The sequence below is a fragment of the Microtus ochrogaster genome, chromosome 5 (genome assembly GCF_000317375.1).
Source record: "Microtus ochrogaster isolate Prairie Vole_2 chromosome 5, MicOch1.0, whole genome shotgun sequence".
Lineage (NCBI taxonomy): Eukaryota > Metazoa > Chordata > Mammalia > Rodentia > Cricetidae > Microtus > Microtus ochrogaster.
In genome coordinates this window covers 25,314,244-25,332,250 of record NC_022012.1, presented here as the reverse complement: position 1 = coordinate 25,332,250, position 18,007 = coordinate 25,314,244, and the positions used below count along the sequence as shown (strand labels likewise).

Genomic DNA, 18,007 nt, shown 5'->3' with positions numbered 1-18,007 from the left:
TCTCTCACACAGACAGCTGCAACTTTGCCCTGCATGCCCACGGTGGGGAGGTGATGCGCTTCACCACCCCTGGCTTCCCTAACAGCCCCTACCCAGCTCATGCCCGCTGCCAGTGGGTCCTGCGGGGGGACGCCGACTTTGTGCTGAGCCTCACCTTCCGTAGCTTTGATGTCGCACCCTGTGATGATTATGACAGTGACCTGGTCACCGTGTACGATACCCTGAGCCCCATGGAACCCCATGCCGTGGTGCGGTGAGTCTCCTAGGAAACAAGGGAGGTCTTGGCTGAGGGAGTCTGGCCCTTGCTGGGATGAACCATCTGAACTGATTGTGGTATAGGTTTGGGATGTAGTTTGTGATGTTTGGTCACAGGCCACTATGAAACAGACAGAAGAGGGCAGGTATGGTGCACAGCAGCGTGAGCTCCAGGGAGTGAGCCAGGAAGGAGATCTTCGGCTTTGGCAGCGTCAAGGCTGGTGTGCATCCAGCAGAGAAGCATGGGCCTCCCTGACTGCCGAGAGAACTTGAGTCTGCTGCCAGAAAGGCAGATTTGTGACCAAGTAGAGATAGCCAGGTCTGCAGTTCAGGAGACAGTTACCATTGAGAAGGTAGATGGTTACAGTTCCCAAGAGAAGGGGATGCGGTACAACACAGCTCAGCATAGCACAGCTCAGCTCAGCATACAGGATAACACCAGAAGCGCCAGGTCAGCTGGGAGGCAGAGGGAGTAAGGAAGATTTGACGGTTTATTTAAGAAACAAAACCTGAGGCTGGAGAAGTAGCTCAGTGGTTAAGAGCACTGGCTGCTCTTCCGGAGGTCCTAAGTTCAAGTACCAGCACTCACATGGTGGCTTACAACCATCTATAATGGGGTTTGAAGCCCTCTTCTGGCATGCAGGCATATATATAGACAGAGCCCTCATGGTGGGGAGAGGGAGGGAGGGAGGGAGGGAGGGAGGGAGGAAGGAAGGAAGGAAGGAAGAAAGAAAGAAAGAAAGAAAGAAAGAAAGAAAGAGAAAGAAAGAAAGAAAACCAAGACGGGAATCGGGAACAGCTTCGGATTGGCTCACTGGGATCATCTCAGCTCTGGAGCCAGGGCTGCCCCTAGCTGTCTGCTACTGGACCCCACATGTGACACCCGATGGAGAAAGTGTGGGGGCTGTGGATTGGCAGGCAGGCATCTGGAAGGTCTTGGTAGGTAAGCTCTCGTAGTTTCTTGCTGGTACCACGAAGGTCAGAGCATTACAATTACAGAAACCAAAGGTGTCATTACTATACGTGCTCAGGGGTAGGGGTGGGGCTGGCCCAAGATGGGTGTCCCAGATAGCCCCATGTCACCCCATGTCAGGATGGAGTTCTTCTCACACTTATTAAGGGTGCTGGGGGATGGTCACCTTCTCCTTGACTCAGTAGGTCAAAGCCTTCTATCCATGTTGGCCCAAACCAAGACAGAACCATCTTTTGACACAGCTTAGAAGTCAGGACTATGCCCCTTTCTCGTCTCTCTTTAAGTATCTGTCCCATCTGTTAACTGTGTATAAAAGAAATACCTGTGCTGGAGAGATGGCTCAGAGGTTAAGAGCCTGACTATTCTTCCAAAGGTCCTGAGTTCAGTTTCCAGTATCCACATGGTGGCTCACAACCATCTGTAATGGGATCTGGCGCCCTCTTCTGGCCTGCAGGCGTACATGCAGACAGAATGCTGTATGCATAATAAATAAAGCTTTAAGGAAAAAAAAAAGAAATACCCCATACACACCCCCCAAAAAGCCTAAAGCCAGGCATGTGGTTTATACTGAGTCCAGCACTTAGGAAACCGAGGCAGGAGGATTGTCCACATTACCTAGTGAGTTCTAGAACAGCCTGGGCTATAAGTGTAAAACCCCCCATCCCCCCATCCCCCCACACACACTAATTAGTGATTTGTTGATATTTGGGTTTTTTCTTTTTTTGTTTTGTTTTGGTTTTGAGAAAGGGGCTCTCTTCAGACAAAGCTGGTCTCAAGCTCACAGAAAGGATTACACTGTATTTGCTTGTTTTTTTTTTTTTGTTGTTTTAGGTTTTGTTTGTTTGTTTTTGAGAGAGGGGGCTCTATTCAGATGAAGCTGGTCTCAGAGATCTGCCCCACCCACCCCTTTCATCATATATTAAGCATAGAATCCAGGGCAAGCTTCTTAACCTCTCTCAGTGATTCAGTGTCCTTCTCTGTGACGTGGTGGTTCTACTGCCTACTGTAGATTGTCATGGAGATTTTGAGTCATTAGATTGGCTAGGGTTGTAGTTGAGTGTTTGTATAGAGTTGAGTTTCTCCCCAGCTCTGAAAAGAAATGAGCACAAACCATCCACCGAGAGCTATGTCTGTCAAGCTATTTTTTGAAGAGATTTATTGTTACCATTATTTCTTATCTATAAATATGTGTGAGCAAATGCCATGAGTATGCAGAGGCCAGAAGGGGGTCCCAGATGCCCTGGAGCTGCAGTTATGGGCAGTTGTGAGGTATCCAACATGGGTGCTGGGAATGGAACTTAGGTTCTCTGGGAGACCAGCAGGTGCTCTTAATCACTGAGCCATCTCTCCAGTCCCCTTTTGATGTGTTCTTAATAAGAAAATATTAAGAAGGCAAACACAGGCAGATATCTGAGTTCTAAGAAGCTAAAGCTACATAGTGAGAACTTTTCTTAAAACAAACAGAATAATCTCTAGCTTTGTCAGTGACTGTCAGGTAGGCCAAGCTGGGTGTGCACAAGCCCATGCTGGAGCAATGAGAAAGACACAGTCCAGTGTAGTGGGCTTTTATCTGAGGCTCTGTGCTTCTCCGGGCTCAATTAAAGCATCCAGACTGGCTCTGAGGCCAAGCAAGGTTATGTCGTATGCAGAGTTCGTGTGTAATGTAGTGGCCACAAATACCCTTGTGGTAAACCTGCCCATCATGGTGCTAACCCATTGGAGTTTGCCTGAAGCCTGTTACCAAGGAGATAGCTGAGCAGCACTGGGGTACTCTGAGGTCCCAAACTCTTATTGGGTTGGAGAAGACGCCACAGACAAGTTCTTTGTTGTTAGGTTCACTGGGCCATTTAATGAATCTCAAAACTCCAGGGAGCTCCAGGTCAGTCCATAGCTCAGGGAGCTTCCCAGACTGATAATGCAGCCTTGGAAAGGACTACAAATCCCAAAATACTACTGATGGTTTGCACTCTACAGATCGTAGGAGGCACAGGATGCTCCAGCTGCACTGAAGCCACTAACATAAGGAATGCTGATTAAATTTATACCTGATAAATAATTCAGAACAATAAAATAATTAAATTTTAGCTTGGCATGTACCGCCAGCACTCAGAAGACTAAGGCAGAAGGCTAAGAATTTGTGGCTAGCCTAGGCACTACACAATGAGACCTGTTTCCCAAGAGTCTTACTCTGTAGCCTAGGATAGCCTTGAACCCTCAGCCTCCCGTTGCTGGGGCTTCAGATCTGTGCTACTATGCCTCTTTTTTTGAAAACCTTTTGACCCTGCCCTTGCTCTTCTGTGCTCGAGTGTAGGGTTAGAAATGAGGTCCCGGGCCTCTCTGATCAGAAGCTAAGCTGTGGTGAAAGGTCTGTCACTAACTCCATTTCTCTGCCTTGCAGGCTCTGTGGCACCTACCCTCCCTCCTACAACCTGACTTTCCTCTCCTCCCAGAATGTCTTCCTTGTCACGCTGATAACCAACACCGACCGGCGGCATCCCGGCTTTGAGGCCACTTTCTTCCAGATGCCTAAGATGAGCAGTAAGGATGGGCAGGGCCAACGGTGGGCATGCTATCAAATTGTAGAGAGGTGCAGGCCTTAGAGGGTCTCCTGAACCCAGGAAGATGGCAGACTGGGCCTTCGTGGGGACAGGCTGGAAGCTGAGACCAGAGGGCATTTTGCTAGCCACCCAGGTCAGGGACCGTTCTTTTTATTTTTTATTTGACAGGGTCTCAGTGTGTAGCCCTGGCTGTCCCAGAACTCACTATGTAGACCAAGCTGCCTCAAGCTCAGAGATCGGCCTGACTCTGCCCCCCAAGTTGGGATTAAAGGCGAGTGCCACCACGCCCAGCTAAGGGACCACTTGTAAAAGTAGTTGGCTTTGAGCACTTTGCCAAAGTCCAGTGTCCTGTTTGTAGACAGGTGGCACGGGGCTTGAGTTCTAGACTGTACAGCTCTTCCCTCACCCCCTGACTGGGGATCCTTAACTTCCCCACTTTCTCCTGCCTTTCTTCTCAGACTGTGGAGGCTCCTTGAATGAAGTCCAAGGAACATTTAGCAGCCCCTACTATCCAGGCCACTACCCACCCAACATCGACTGCACATGGAATATCAAGGTAGGATGTGTGTGTGTGGGGGGGGAAGGTGTTGAGTGCATCAGGACAGAACTTGAGGATGAACAGGAAGGAGACAATGGCTCCTTCAGTAACCCAAAGAGCCACATTCATGAGCCCCACAAGACTGCGCCAACAGTCCAAGGAGCCGCTTGCTGCAGACTGGCCACACTCAGACTTACGTCCTAGGTAACTGCTGAGAGAACATGGCCACTTATTTGTCTTTTCCGTGTGTCAGCCTGCTTCTGGGTAAACTGAGGCTGAGTGTCTGTCTGTGAGGTGTTGTCATGATGACGCCATGAGTGTGTGAAATAGAGCAAGTGAGAAGGGCTTTTAGGTGTCTTTCACTTCCTCTCCGTTGGAAGTCTTCCCTTAAAGATTTTGAGACACTGTGCTACTTATTTAAAGTAATAAAACACAAATTCCCATTCACACATTTGTGGTTTTGATTTCCAAGTTTCAATTACTTATGGTCAATCACAATCTAAAAATGTTAAATGGAAAATTCCAGAAATAAGTAATTCGTGCATTCTACATTGCTCATCATTCTGAGGAAGACGGTGACATCTTTGGCACTCCTAGTTCATCCACATGGGTGAGAATAGCCACTCTGTCCAGGGTGCCCGGGCTGTATGTGCTACTTGCCCGTTAATTACTTAATAACCTTCCTGGTTATCACGCTGGCCGTTGTGTATCATAGTGCTTGCATTCAAAGAACTCTTACTTACTTAATAATGGCCCCCAAATGCTGGCTCTTTGGCTACACCACAGAGAAAAGATATAAAGTACCACAGGTGAGTGTCTGATTTCATGAGAATAGTGAAGAAGCCATTATGTTGACGTTGTTCAGACTTGTAGATTATGTTAGAGAAATAAGCCAGGCACAAGGAAGACAAGGGTCACATGACCATGCTCGTCTGTGGAATCCCTAAAAGTTCTTAGAAACTGAGAACATGGGAGAGAACAGGGAGGAGAAGCTGACTGGTGGGGGTGATGTTTGGTTAGAGGGCAGCCGGGCACTCCGATGTAAGGATTATGTAGTATTAATGTATATCAATTTTATGTTTTATGTGTCCATTAAAATAAATCTTAAAACCTAAAAAAACAAAAAAACAAAAAGGGCGAACCCATATCTAAGAGGAAAAATCATAGTGTGTGGGGTTCATATACCACCCTGCTCCATTGCCCTCTCATGGACATCCTTTGGGTTAAGAAACAGCAAAAGAAGCTAGGGTCTCCAAAGCATCTCTCTGTCCAGGTGCCTAACAACCGGAACGTGAAGGTGCGCTTCAATCTCTTCTATCTGGTGGACCCCAACGTACCACTGGGCACCTGTCCCAAGGACTACGTAGAGATCAACGGGGAGAGGTGAGCCCCAGAGGGGGCAGTCATCACCCTAGGGTCGAGAGGGCTGGGTTCCAGCATCCCCCGTTGTCTGGTTGCTCCCCAATCGTCCTCAGCCTCATACTTGCTCTCTAGGTACTGTGGTCAGAAGTCCCAGTTCGTTGTCAGCAGCAACAGCAGCAAGATGACAGTCCGCTTCCACTCTGATCAGTCCTACACAGACACCGGCTTCCTCGCCGAGTACCTGTCCTACGACTCCAACAACCGTGAGTGGATGCAGTGGGTGCTGATGGGTGGAGGGACTGTCACAGGAAGTGCTCCGTCCTGCACTGTGCGTCCTCTGAGAGAGCACAGCGTCCCATGCATCTCCCAGCAGCTTTACGGGGAAAACATGTCTGTTTCTTTAAAAGGCTGGACTGGGGGTGATGCCCTGTGTTAGAAGAGCTTGCTAAGAGCTTGCTCTGAGAGGCCCTGGGTTCAAGCCCCGGCATGAAAACAAGAAAAGGATGAGAGCTAGTATCCTGTGCTTCTCAGATCTGTTCCCCATAGCACGGCAAAGGAAGGCCTAGGACTCTCCTTCCCGACCCCCTGGGTCCGGCCTCTTTGGTTCAGCATCACAGTGACTTTTGAGAATCTGTACTTCTCTTGGGAACCTACTAGCACTTTTAGGATTAGTCTGTAGTTTTGAAACACTAGAAAATACAATTGTCTGTGTGAACAGCAATCCGTTGGCATACATAGTACAGGTTTGAGTGTCCCATACCTAGAATACTTGGGACTAGAAGTGTGGTGGGTTTCAGCCCTAACATTTTTGTGTATATACACAGTGAGGTATCTTGGGAAGGGGACCCAAGTCTAGACTTGGAATTTGGTAGTTCAGGTAGTAGAGTGCTTGCTGCATAGCACGAGAACCTGGGTTTGATCCCCAACACCTACACACCAAGCTGGATTGTGTAGCCATATCTCAGAGCCTGGGAGGCAGACATGGGAGCCTGCTGGCCAGCCGCTGTAGCTAAACTGATAATGCTTTGGGTTCAGTAAGAAGGCCTGACTTAAAAAACAAAAACAAACAAACAAAAAGTGGAAAGCGATTGAGGAAGACACATGATTTTAACTTCTGGCTTTGTGTGCACAGATATATATGTGCGCCATGGACACATGGATGTGTACACACACATACATAAAAGTGAAGTTTGTTTCTCCTGGACCTCATTACACAGCACAACAGCGCATCTGTGTTCTGACTGGTCACACGAGGTCAGGCATGTGGCTTTCCCCTATGGCGTTATGTAAGCTCTCAAAAAAATTCTGCATCCTTCTGGGCTTTGGTGTTTTGGCTGAGGGATGTTCAACCTGTAACTTTTAATTTTGACCCTGAATCATGGAGTAACCCTTTCGAAGGCATTTTAAGTACTTAAATTCACCTTTGATTTAAGATGTAACTGCAGGGGCTAGAGAGATGGCTTAGGGATCAACAGCATCTATTTCTCTTGCAGAGGATCCGGGTTTGGTTCCCAGCACCCATAGAGTGGTTGGTTCACAACCATCTGTTAACTCTGGGTCCAGAGGCCATGATGCCCTCTTCTGGTCTCCATGGGCAATGCATGCATGTGGTGCATAGACATACATCCAGGCAAAACACTCCCACAGATAAAATAAAAATAAATAAACCAAAGAAAGAAAGAAAGAAAGAAAGAAAGAAAGAAAGAAAGAAAGAAAGAAAGAAAAAGACAAAAGCAACACAACGACATAGTTTCCAAGAATCTTACTAGATGGCAGATACCTTTGGTATAGGACATGCTTGTGACGAAAGTGTGTGTGTGTGTGTGTGTGTGTGTGTGTGTGTGTGTACGAGGGCAGTGACAACAGACTTCCCACAGTTCTGTCCTCCCTCAAGGAGCAATTGTCAGACCTCTCCCTGTTTCAGGAACACTGAACTTCAGATCACGTGTTAGCATGAAGGACTGGTGTTGTTTTCATTTGGCTAGGATGCACACCCCATGGACCCACTGCCCTGTAACCCCACAGGCAGTTTGTGATGTCAGAGGACTCTGCCGGGGACACAGAGGGGGGATAGTGGACGGCTCTCCACACAGCTGGCTGCTCTCCCCCATGGCTATGCTCAGCGCAGTCCATGGTCAGTGCCAACCGCCTGCTGCCCATTCTGGCTGCTGATTTAAGAGCTCCCATTGTCAGATTTGGGCCTTTGTAGTTGGAGGATGTTCATTCGTTTCCTGACTGCTCAGACTCGAAATAATCACGCAGAAATTCTGTTATTTAAAACACTGCTTGGCCAATCACTTAAGCACATTGCTAGCTCACTCTACATCTTAAATTAAGCCATTTCTATTCATCTGTGTATCGCCATGTGGCTGTGACTTACTTGCAAGGTTTCGGCAAGCTCCGGCAGAGGCATCTGTCTCCTGTGGCGGCTACATGGAGTCTCTCTTACTCCGCCTACTCTCTCTTTACTCTGTTTAGTCATTGGCTAAAAGCAGCTTTATCCTTTAACCAATAAAAGCCACACATATACAGAAGGACTTCCCACACCAGGTCTCAGTATCCCTCTGCTTGCAGGCTGAGTTCTCAGTGGGGCTGTGAGGTGGCTACTAGGGAGAGAGGGGACAACCATGGACTTCAGGCCTCTTTCTTCCCTTCAGCGTGCCCAGGGATGTTCATGTGTAACACCGGACGGTGCATCCACAGAAACCTGCGCTGTGACGGCTGGGCAGATTGCCCAGACTACAGTGACGAGAACAATTGCCGTAAGTCCTGCCATGGCCTGCCCTCTCTCACCCCCTGCCCTGTTCCCTCCTGCCTCTTTGTACTGTCTCATCCCCTTTTCTTGTCCAGTGGCCTGGCCTTTTCCTGCCCTGGTTCTGTCTTGTCAGTTTCGTGGCCTTGTTTGCTGTCCACCCTGGCAGAAAGACACAAGGCAGTGTGACCCCGTTCTCACTGCTGTATCCTCCCCACCCCCCGCCATGGGAGACCGTGGCAGGCAGGCGAGTGTCTGTCAGCATCAACCCCTGGTGGTGCAGAGCAGCTCGCCGCTGTTCAGATGGGACAGCATCTCTGGCAGCTGTGACTGCCCAGGCTACTGCTGGGGGCTTCCAGCTGATTCTTCTGCTCCCATCCAGGATGTAACACCACCAGCCAGTTCGTGTGCAAGAACAAGTTCTGCAAGCCCCGCTTCTGGGTGTGTGACGGCGTCAATGACTGTGGGGACGGCAGCGATGAGGAGGGGTGCAGTAAGTGCCCCAGGAGGGGGCTGCTGTGGCTCCCACTGCCTGCCTGGCCCAATGAGCCAGGACATGCCAGCAGTTGCTAAGGACCTCTGCCTTTCTAGGTTGCCCTGCTGAGACTTTCAAGTGTTCCAGCGGCAAGTGTGTCCCTCAGAGCCAGAAGTGCAATGGCAGGGACGACTGTGGTGATGGGTCTGATGAGGCCTCGTGTGACAGTGGTGAGGCCCGGCCCCAGCTGGCTGTCGGGGGGGATTTTCTTAAGTCCCACACTGGAATGGCAAAATGTTGTTGGTTTTTCACTCATTACTCTTTTGTCTTTTGAATTTGGTGGAGAGGGAACATCACCCAGATCCCAAATAAATCACACAGGTTGTCTTATTCTTTCTTATAAATGCCCTGGCTTAGCTTGGCTTTTCTTACCCTAAATGATCCCATCTACCTTTTGCCTCTGGGCTTTTTCCTTTTCTTACTTCTGTAATCTTACTTTCACTCTTACTCCGTGGCCGGCTGGCTGCCTGGCCCCTTCTTTTCTTTCCCTTAATCTCTCTCTTTTTTTTTTTTTTTTTTTTTGCTTTTTTCGAGACAGGGTTTCTCTGTGGCTTTGGAGCCTGTCCTGGAACTAGCTCTGTAGACCAGGCTGGTCTCGAACTCACAGAGATCCACCTGGCTCTGCCTCCCGAGTGCTGGGATTAAAGGCGTGCGTCCCTTAATCTTTCTTGCCCTTTTCTTCTCCTATTTATTCTCTCTGCCTGCCAGCCCCGCCTATCCTGTCTCTTGCCTTGCTACTTACTGCCCTTTCAGCTCTTTATTTAAACCATCAGGTATTTCAGACAGGCAAAGTAACACAGCTTCACAGAGTTAAACAAATGCAGCATAAAAGAACGCAACACGTCTTTGCATCATTAAAGCAAATGTTGCACAGCATAGACAAATGAAACACATCTTAAAATCCATTCTTCTCACCGAAGTTGCACCCCAACGTAGTAGCTAGTATCAGGCTCTATGGAGTGCACCCAGAGTTTGTAAACTTTAGTTTTCTGTGTATTAAGTCTGGGAAGAATTTCCCAGAAGGTGGAGAACCTGTAGCCTGTCTGAAAGGACAGTGGACATGGGTGTGATAAATGGGGCCCACTAGGGTGAGGGTACAAGATGGAAGTGCCACCTGGGGTTTTACTGCCAAAAGATCGATTTCCCTGTGCTGTGTCCTCTCCCATAAAGTGAATGTCGTCGCCTGCACCAAATATACCTACCGTTGCCAGAATGGGCTCTGCTTGAACAAGGGCAACCCTGAGTGTGACGGCAAGAGGGACTGTAGCGATGGCTCGGATGAGAAGAACTGTGGTAAGCAGGGCAGCTGCACGTGGTGCCGGGGCGCTTGCTGCGCAAAGTAGGCATCTGGGAAAAGGCCCAGGGGTGGAGATCCAGCCCAGTGCCCACTGAGCAACTTGGCATAAGCACACCGTCCCATGGGAAGCCAGCAAGCATGTCAGCGCCTCCCAAACACAGCTGGCATACTGGCCGCTCCAAAGGTAGATAGCCATGGGTGAGTGGCTCGAGGGAGAAAGAGCCCAGCTGCCCGAGCACAAGACAGGGCTTTGTTTTCACCCGTGCCTCCCTTAAGCTACAGCCTGTGAGCCCTAGAAGAGCTGGCTGGGTTGCCTTCGTGTCCCCGTGCACTGTGCTCTGAGCTGGGGGCAGCGCTGGGCATGGAAATCTAGGCAAGCGACACCACACCGAGCCTGAGCAAAGTGACTGGTGTCTGGAGTCTTGATGCACTTGTGCGGCGCAGCACTGGATGGGGAGGACGGAGGAGCCGTGAGGCTCCGCCCTTCTGCTCTGGTGTTGCTGTGCATGCCCCGGGGAGATTCCTGTGCCGAGGAGTCTCCTTGTGCGCAGCGAATGTCCCTTTCATGCTCAGTGACTTCACTTTGGTTCTCTGTCCCCTCTCCAGACTGTGGGCTGCGATCGTTCACCAAACAGGCCCGGGTGGTTGGTGGCACAGATGCAGACGAGGGTGAGTGGCCCTGGCAGGTGAGCCTCCACGCCCAGGGCCAGGGCCACTTGTGTGGGGCCTCGCTCATCTCTCCCAACTGGCTGGTCTCTGCAGCTCATTGCTTTATGGATGACAGAAATTTCAAGTAAGTATCCAGGCGTGCAGTAAGGCCTCCTATGTACCAGGGTGAGCTGGCACCAGGGCAGGGGGATGGAGGAGTGGCAGGTACCCCAGGAACAGTCCTAAGAAAATTTAACTTCTTTTATGTGTGTGTGTGTGTGTGTGGGGTGTTGCAAACGGGTCTTTCTACATAGCCCTGACAGTCCTGGGACTCACTATATAGGCCAGGCTGGCCTCGAACTCACAGAAATCCACCTGTCTCTGCCTCCTAAAAGTTGGGATTAAAGGCATGAGCCATCACCGCCTGGCAAGGCAGGAGTATCTTAAAGTCAAGGTTATGTTTGGTTACAGTGATTTAAAGTTCCAGGCCAGCCTGGGATACATGAGACCCTGTCTCAAAAAAAAAAAAAAAAATTAAAAAAATAAAAGAATAAAAGGATTGATATAGTCAGCTTCCATTAGTGTTGGTACTTGGGAAATACGTGTGAATAAGATTTGTTCCGTGTATTTCACAGGCTGGCTAGGACAGAGGGTAAAATATGCATACATGCTTGTGGGCACCCACATACACACATGTATAGGCACACACGTGCAGCGAAAGCTGTGCCGGAAACAGGTATGGGCTACCTTGGGCCCTGGTTCTGTTTGGACCTCCTGAGAGGTCCAGGTGGGCCTGAGCGGAGTGGTGGAGCTGTGGTGTTCGTCTGCTGGGCCAGCCGGTTCAGACGCCCGGGAAGAGGGAGTCCTGTGCAGGGAGGCTGGGCTGGTAGGGTGACGTTTCCCCGTCCTTGCCCATTTCCCTATCAGTTTCGCCTCCCGGTCTTTTCCTCTGTGCTCCACATCTTCTCGCCCCCAGCCCCCACTCTGCAGGCTTTGGCTGGCAAAGCTGTAGTTGAGTTTGAGGTTTGCTTCCTTCCCTCCTACCTCCCATGCAGTCCTTGTCACCACCCTGTCCTCTGTGGGATGCTGTAGTTGGTTTTTACGTCTCACCCCACGTACACGCTGAACTTGACATTGGCTCTAGGGCCATCCTTGGAATATCATAGACGTCCGCAAACGACTGAAAAACGGGTGGACGGATACACCATTGGGGTAGAGGAAGAGTGGGAGGCCACATTAGAGAGTGGAAGGCCTTGGGCTGGAGAGATGGCTCACTGGTGAAAGGGGATGTACTGTCTAGAGGAGGTGAGTCCTTGAGCATCCAAATCAGGCACTTTACAGCTGCCTATGACGCCAGGTCCAGGGGGGACCCAAGACCTTTTACTATGCTTAATAAAGTCTCTGGTTTAAGGTTAGGCCCAAGTAAGAGGGCTTCCCTCTGCCTCCTGGTCCTCGGCAGCTGCTTAGGGCTTTGTTTATGGTGGGGAGCCCACAGAAAGCTGCCCGGGCACTCATACCCTCCCACAGATGTGTGACCGCTCTCCCGCCTTTCTGCCAGGTACTCAGACGCCTCGAAGTGGACGGCCTTCCTGGGTCTGCTGGACCAGAGCAAGCGCAGCTCCTCTGGGGTGCAGGAGCACAAGATCAAACGCATCATCACCCACCCGTCCTTCAATGACTTTACCTTTGACTATGACATCGCCTTGCTGGAGCTCGAGAAGCCCGCGGAGTATAGCACCGTCGTGCGACCCATCTGCCTGCCCGACACCACCCACGTCTTCCCTGCGGGCAAGGCCATCTGGGTCACAGGCTGGGGGCTCACCCAAGAAGGAGGTGAGCATCCGTCAAGCCAGGCCAGGACCTGCAGAGAGCCTTAGGCCTTCTGCTTACACACTTGCAGCCCCTTGGTGTCTAGCCTTGACTGCAAAGAGTTTAGCCTGTGGATGACTCAACCTCCTGGTGCCTGTCAGGATGATGCTGTTGGGGGTAGAAAGGAATAGGAAATTCTTAGTAAAAGGTGTAGAATTTGCAGGCTGGGCTCTTAATTAAAGCCTCGACTCTGCACCAAACAGCCTAGTGGCCAGTTGCTCAATCTAGAAACTGTGGTTACTCACCTGCAAAGACATGCTAAGTGTGGCTGAGGGGTGGGCGCTATCTTTGACTTAGACAAGCCTTTGAGCTGGGCTTGCAACATTACCCATCGTGGGGCCTTTGTGCCCTGTGGAGGGAAGGCAGTTTGTAGGGAAACTTTGGATTGAAAAACTCCATTATTACAAGGCCAGTCTAGTACATTGTGACTTACAGACAGTCACGAAGGCATTTTGTGGCATTTTTGGTGTTCCTCCTTTCTGCCCTTGCTTTACCTTGGAGCATGACCTGCCAGCAGCATGTCACTGTGCATGGTTGCACAGTACCCTTCCATGTGCTATTAGCTACCTGCCCATCTATCTGCCGGCTGCAGGCACTTGGGCTATTTCCAAGCCCTGCTTGTAGACTTGAGTGGTGGGGAACATCTCCACTAAGTTTCCCCTGTGCAGGGTGGCTTCTCCGGGGAACTACCTGCCTCAGTCTGTCCTGGCTTACTGTCTTCCCAGGCACTGGAGCACTGGTCCTGCAGAAGGGCGAGATCCGCGTCATCAACCAGACCACCTGTGAGGGCCTCTTGCCACAGCAGATCACCCCACGGATGATGTGTGTGGGTTTCCTCAGCGGGGGTGTGGACTCCTGTCAGGTGTGTGAAGAGGCCGAGCTGGAGGAGTAGGGACCTAGAAAGGCTGGAGCTGGGGAAAGCCAGGCCGGGGAGGGAAAGGGCCGCGCAGAGGGTGATGGGAAAGAGGCGGGGCTAGGGAAAGGTAGAGAAAAGAGGGGCCTAACTAGGCTGGAGCTAGGGAGAGGTGGGGTCAAGCCTGGGCAGGGGAGAGCAAGAGTCAAGAGGGTAAGCCGAGGGGTCAACTGGGCATGGGAGGGGCCAGTTTGGTGGAGGCCGCTCCTGAGAGTTTGGGCAACGGCCTCATGCAGAGAATCTGTTTTCACTTAGGGTGACTCTGGTGGCCCCTTGTCCAGCGTGGAGAAAGAAGGACGAATGTTCCAGGCTGGTGTGGTGAGCTGGGGTGAAGGCTGCGCTCAGAGGAACAAGCCAGGCGTGTACACGAGGCTCCCTGTACTTCGAGACTGGATCAAAGATCAGACTGGGGTGTAGAAGCATGGATGATCTGCCATAACACCCACAGGGATGACCCACGTGCACACCTGGAGAGAGGCCAGGACCATGGAGGACATTGAATCTGTGGCCTCGGCCCCACAACCCAGGCTGTGAGCTGGATCCCAGGACTCAGGGTTCTTCCTTGGCTCCCAAGTGGGGCCAGGAGTTGAGCAGAGAACTTCAGTGCCCGTGGCTCTGCTGAGGGCAAGGATTTGATGGCAGCCTTCCACTCTTGTCCTGAGCTGGGTGAAGATGACCTTTGCCTGGATACCCGACTCTAAAGGGGCAACGATCAATGAGCCCCTGGGAGCCCTGTGGGTGGAGGGGCTGAGGTCCCCTAGGGTCACTCTCTTCAGGAAACCCTACCCCAAGGGACCCCGGAAAAAAGTGGAACCTAAGATTGGAATTGCGTTGCTGGCTCCAGGGGTGGGTATTTGTTAGTAAAACATTTTATTTCTTTTTAGGTAACTTGTTTTTCTTGCCATAGTGGGCTCTCCTCCCCCCACTCCTTCTAGGAAGGGTTCCCTTTGCACAAACTGGAATGAAATTTCCTTTAGCATAAACTGTGTGGTGCCATACTGGGTGCAGAGCACAGTGCCTTGCCGTCCCTAGGCCAGAGGTTATCTCTGTCCTCGGTTGTAGCAGGTGCTCACTTAGATGCCAGGGCCTGACTCCCTGACTGTGACAGTCAGGAGGGAGTTTCAGGGAGAGGCATCATGTGGAGAGAGGGCACTGTGGTTGCCCACGCCTAGCCCTACCAGGGGTGGGGGATGCTGGTGGTGACATGTCAGAGGAAGAGGAAGGTGCAAAGGGTTGTAGGTTTGCATTCAGTGCAGAGGTGGTCATATATGCTGAGTGTGTGCATATATGCGTGCATGGGGCGTGCATGGACTGGCTGTCAGCATGGGTTGGGTGGACAGATGGGTACCGGTTGAGGGATGATGATGATGTTGCATTGCAGACGGGTACCTAGACCTCCTGGCCATCCCTCCTGTGTCTTTATAAAATGTTCTCTCCCTGTTCGGAGTGTCCCAGGGGGGTAGATCTGGGGAGAGGTTAGAGATCTCTCTCTCTCTCTCTCTCTCTCTCTCTCCCTCTCTCCCTCCCTCCCTCCCTCCCTCCCTCCTTCCCTCCCCCCCTTTCTTGTTTTTGTTTTTCAAGACAGTGTTTCTCTGTGTAATAGTCCTGGCTGTCCTGGAACTTGCTTTGTAAACCAGGCCACCCCCGAACTCATAAAGGTCTGAGTAGTGGGATTAAAGCCTTAGAAGGCTCCCGAAGCCCTGCATGGGTGAGGCTGGGGAAAAGGAGTGGCCCCGGTAGACTTAGCAGGGACTGTGCTGGTGTCAAGAGGGAAGACATCTTTCTTTGCCCATCATCTACTCCGGCTCACAGCCCTCAAGCTCCGGATGGTGCTATCACCGCTGGGCTTTGTTCTGGGTGAGTTTAGTTAACAAAAGGGAAGAGAGTTATCGTCTGTGCGGGGTCTCTGGTTTTAGCCTGAGTATTTTCTGGGAAGATTCACCAGGTAAATAACATTCCTTTTCTCCTGACATGTTGCTCCTTCCTGGTGGTGTGGGACAGAAGGACGCAGCCAGGCTCTATGTTAAGTGAGGGGTTGCACGGCACATATGTGAGCTGATTCCATGCGTATGTGCATAGCCAGCTCACACATGCACCCAGGCTGGTGCAGACTGGGCCACCCACATAGCATCTCATTGTCCAGCAGAGCTGCCATCCACAGCATGGACTCATTCCCTGACAGTAAACACGTAGGCGGGGCTGCCTGGAAACTTCTTAGGAAAGGCATTCTGCTCTACCCCACTGTTCCAGGTTAATGTAGGCCCCACTCTCTATTTTCTGCCTGGGAACTCGTTAGCCTTGGGGGCCATTTCTTTCTTTCCGGGACCCTAGAGGTGGAGACCAGGCCTGTAGTCTTGGACAGTGGGTCTCCAAGAGTGGTCCTTAGGCAGGAGCTTTAAGAGCCTGGGGCGTTCATAGGTAGAACTTCGCACAGGGCTCCTAAGATCTCATTCTGGAGGTGCAGGCAGCAGCGGTTCACTCTGGAGATCTTCTGAGGGTTACCAACACAAGTTGGAGATGGAGAAGCAGTGTCAGTAGGGGTTGTTACTCTGAGGTTGCCACGGAGGGCTCCGTATGACATCCTGAGCAAGGTCTGCTGAGGTATTCTTGATCCCAAAGTATTAGCAGAATCCTTGGAACGGCATTTAATCCCTAGGAACTCCAACAGATGCTGATGCTTCCAAAACTGATTATGGAGACTGGCAAGTGGTTCAGTGTGTGAAAGGGCTTGCCGCCAAGCTTGGCGACCTGAATTCTGGCCCTAGGATCCACATGGTGAAGGAAAGAGCTGACTCTCAATTGCCCTTTGTACTCTGCCCACACTCTGGCAGACACACAAAGAAATGTACTAAAACAATAAATAAAATAAAATTGTATGTAAATCAAGGTTATGAAGCCAAGTCTGGATATTCTATTGGCAGATTAAAATAGGCTAAGGATCCATAGCCAGGAGGAACTCAGAGTCATCACTGAGAGGGACAAGTCACTAGTACCACCAGAGTCAGGGGACACCAGAGGCGCCACTGCACTGTGGAGCACTCGGCTACACCGCTCTGCAGTGGTATTGGGCGTTGGCCCATCTTAGCTTTACTGAGGCAGGTCAGGGGGACTCATGGCCAAGACTGTTTTGCACACATTTGCATTTTCAATTCACAAACTCACCTCCAAGCATGTGACAGAAATTTCAATTTAATTAGGACAGTCTGCAACAGCTGTAGCCAGGGTCCATTGTGTGGGGCATGGGATGAATAATGCATTCAGAGACCACTCACTGCCATTGCAGCCTGGGGCAAAGGTGCTGAAAGCTGGAGAACCCTCTACTCCACCCCAGGCAGCCAGGCACGGGTGTCTCCCCTATGCCTGCAAAGTGCTGAGCTCCTTGCCCAGACGGGCCCGTCACTGGGTTCCATACTCCACGCTGGCCTTTACACAGGGCTCTATATACTTCAGTTTGCTCCGTGCATTCTGTAGCTTGCCTTGCATCCTGTGCCGTTCTCTGGGCAGCCTGACATGGAGTTAAAGGATGATGGGGATGGGGGAGCTGGAAGAAGTGGTCACAACAGGTGAGATGTGGTGTGTAACATCTAGCCTCTCGGCTTCTGCCCCGCTGCATAGATGAAGGCATCTTAAGGGCTGGTGATGTAGCTGGGTCTGAGAGGACGAGGCAGCGGTGGCAGCAGTGCCAGGCTGAGAGCCTCCCTGCTCGCAGATAACCCGTGTGCAGCTGGGCTTCCTGGAGATAGCTCGGTGTTGAAACTGGCCTCACGAGCTCAGCACACACCATTCCGTTGGGAATCTCAAAGCCATTCATCTTTTGGTCCTCCCAAACTGCCTGGCATCTCTGTTATTTTAGCCACTTATCAAAATCTCAGAAGTTCATGAACACACTCAGGTCCTGTGTGCTGCATCTACAAGAACTCCGGCCTCCATCAAGGTTCTGCAGGAGACAGTGAAATAGGTTAGGGAGGGCGTCAAATCCTGTAGCTACGGCACTCCAGATTCAGAGCCACTGGGCAGGACTGGCTGCAAAGGGGTCATTCAGGTTTCAGTCCACATGGTGGCAGTGTTGCGCTGCCATAGGAGCGAGAGTCCCTCACAAGGTGGGGCCAGATTCTAGTCTGTGTGTCCTCCTTCCTTTATTATATCTTTGTTTTGTTTTGTTTTGTTTTTGTTTTTCAAGACAGGGTTTCTCTGTGGCTTTGGAGCCTGTCCCGGAACTAGCTCTTGTAGACTAGGCTGGTCTCGAACTCACAGAGATCCGCCTGCCTCTGCCTCCCGAGTGCTGGGATTAAAGGCGTGCGCCACCA

The 18,007-nt window shown here is 51.0% G+C and overlaps 1 protein-coding gene across 1 annotated transcript in view; it reads left to right on the top strand.

The window, feature by feature from the left end:
• St14 (suppression of tumorigenicity 14) overlaps positions 1-14,583 on the top strand; it is a 37,756-nt gene extending 23,173 nt beyond the window's left edge. The window contains exons 7-19 of the mRNA XM_005346988.2: positions 13-253; positions 3,627-3,766; positions 4,245-4,342; positions 5,598-5,707; positions 5,819-5,949; positions 8,344-8,448; positions 8,821-8,931; positions 9,030-9,143; positions 10,144-10,266; positions 10,877-11,063; positions 12,477-12,751; positions 13,513-13,649; positions 13,956-14,583. Coding sequence (XP_005347045.1) covers positions 13-253; positions 3,627-3,766; positions 4,245-4,342; positions 5,598-5,707; positions 5,819-5,949; positions 8,344-8,448; positions 8,821-8,931; positions 9,030-9,143; positions 10,144-10,266; positions 10,877-11,063; positions 12,477-12,751; positions 13,513-13,649; positions 13,956-14,117 — 1,934 coding nt within the window. The 3' untranslated portion in view covers positions 14,118-14,583. The remainder of the gene's footprint in view (positions 1-12; positions 254-3,626; positions 3,767-4,244; positions 4,343-5,597; positions 5,708-5,818; positions 5,950-8,343; positions 8,449-8,820; positions 8,932-9,029; positions 9,144-10,143; positions 10,267-10,876; positions 11,064-12,476; positions 12,752-13,512; positions 13,650-13,955) is intronic.
• The last annotated feature ends 3,424 nt before the right edge of the window (positions 14,584-18,007 follow it).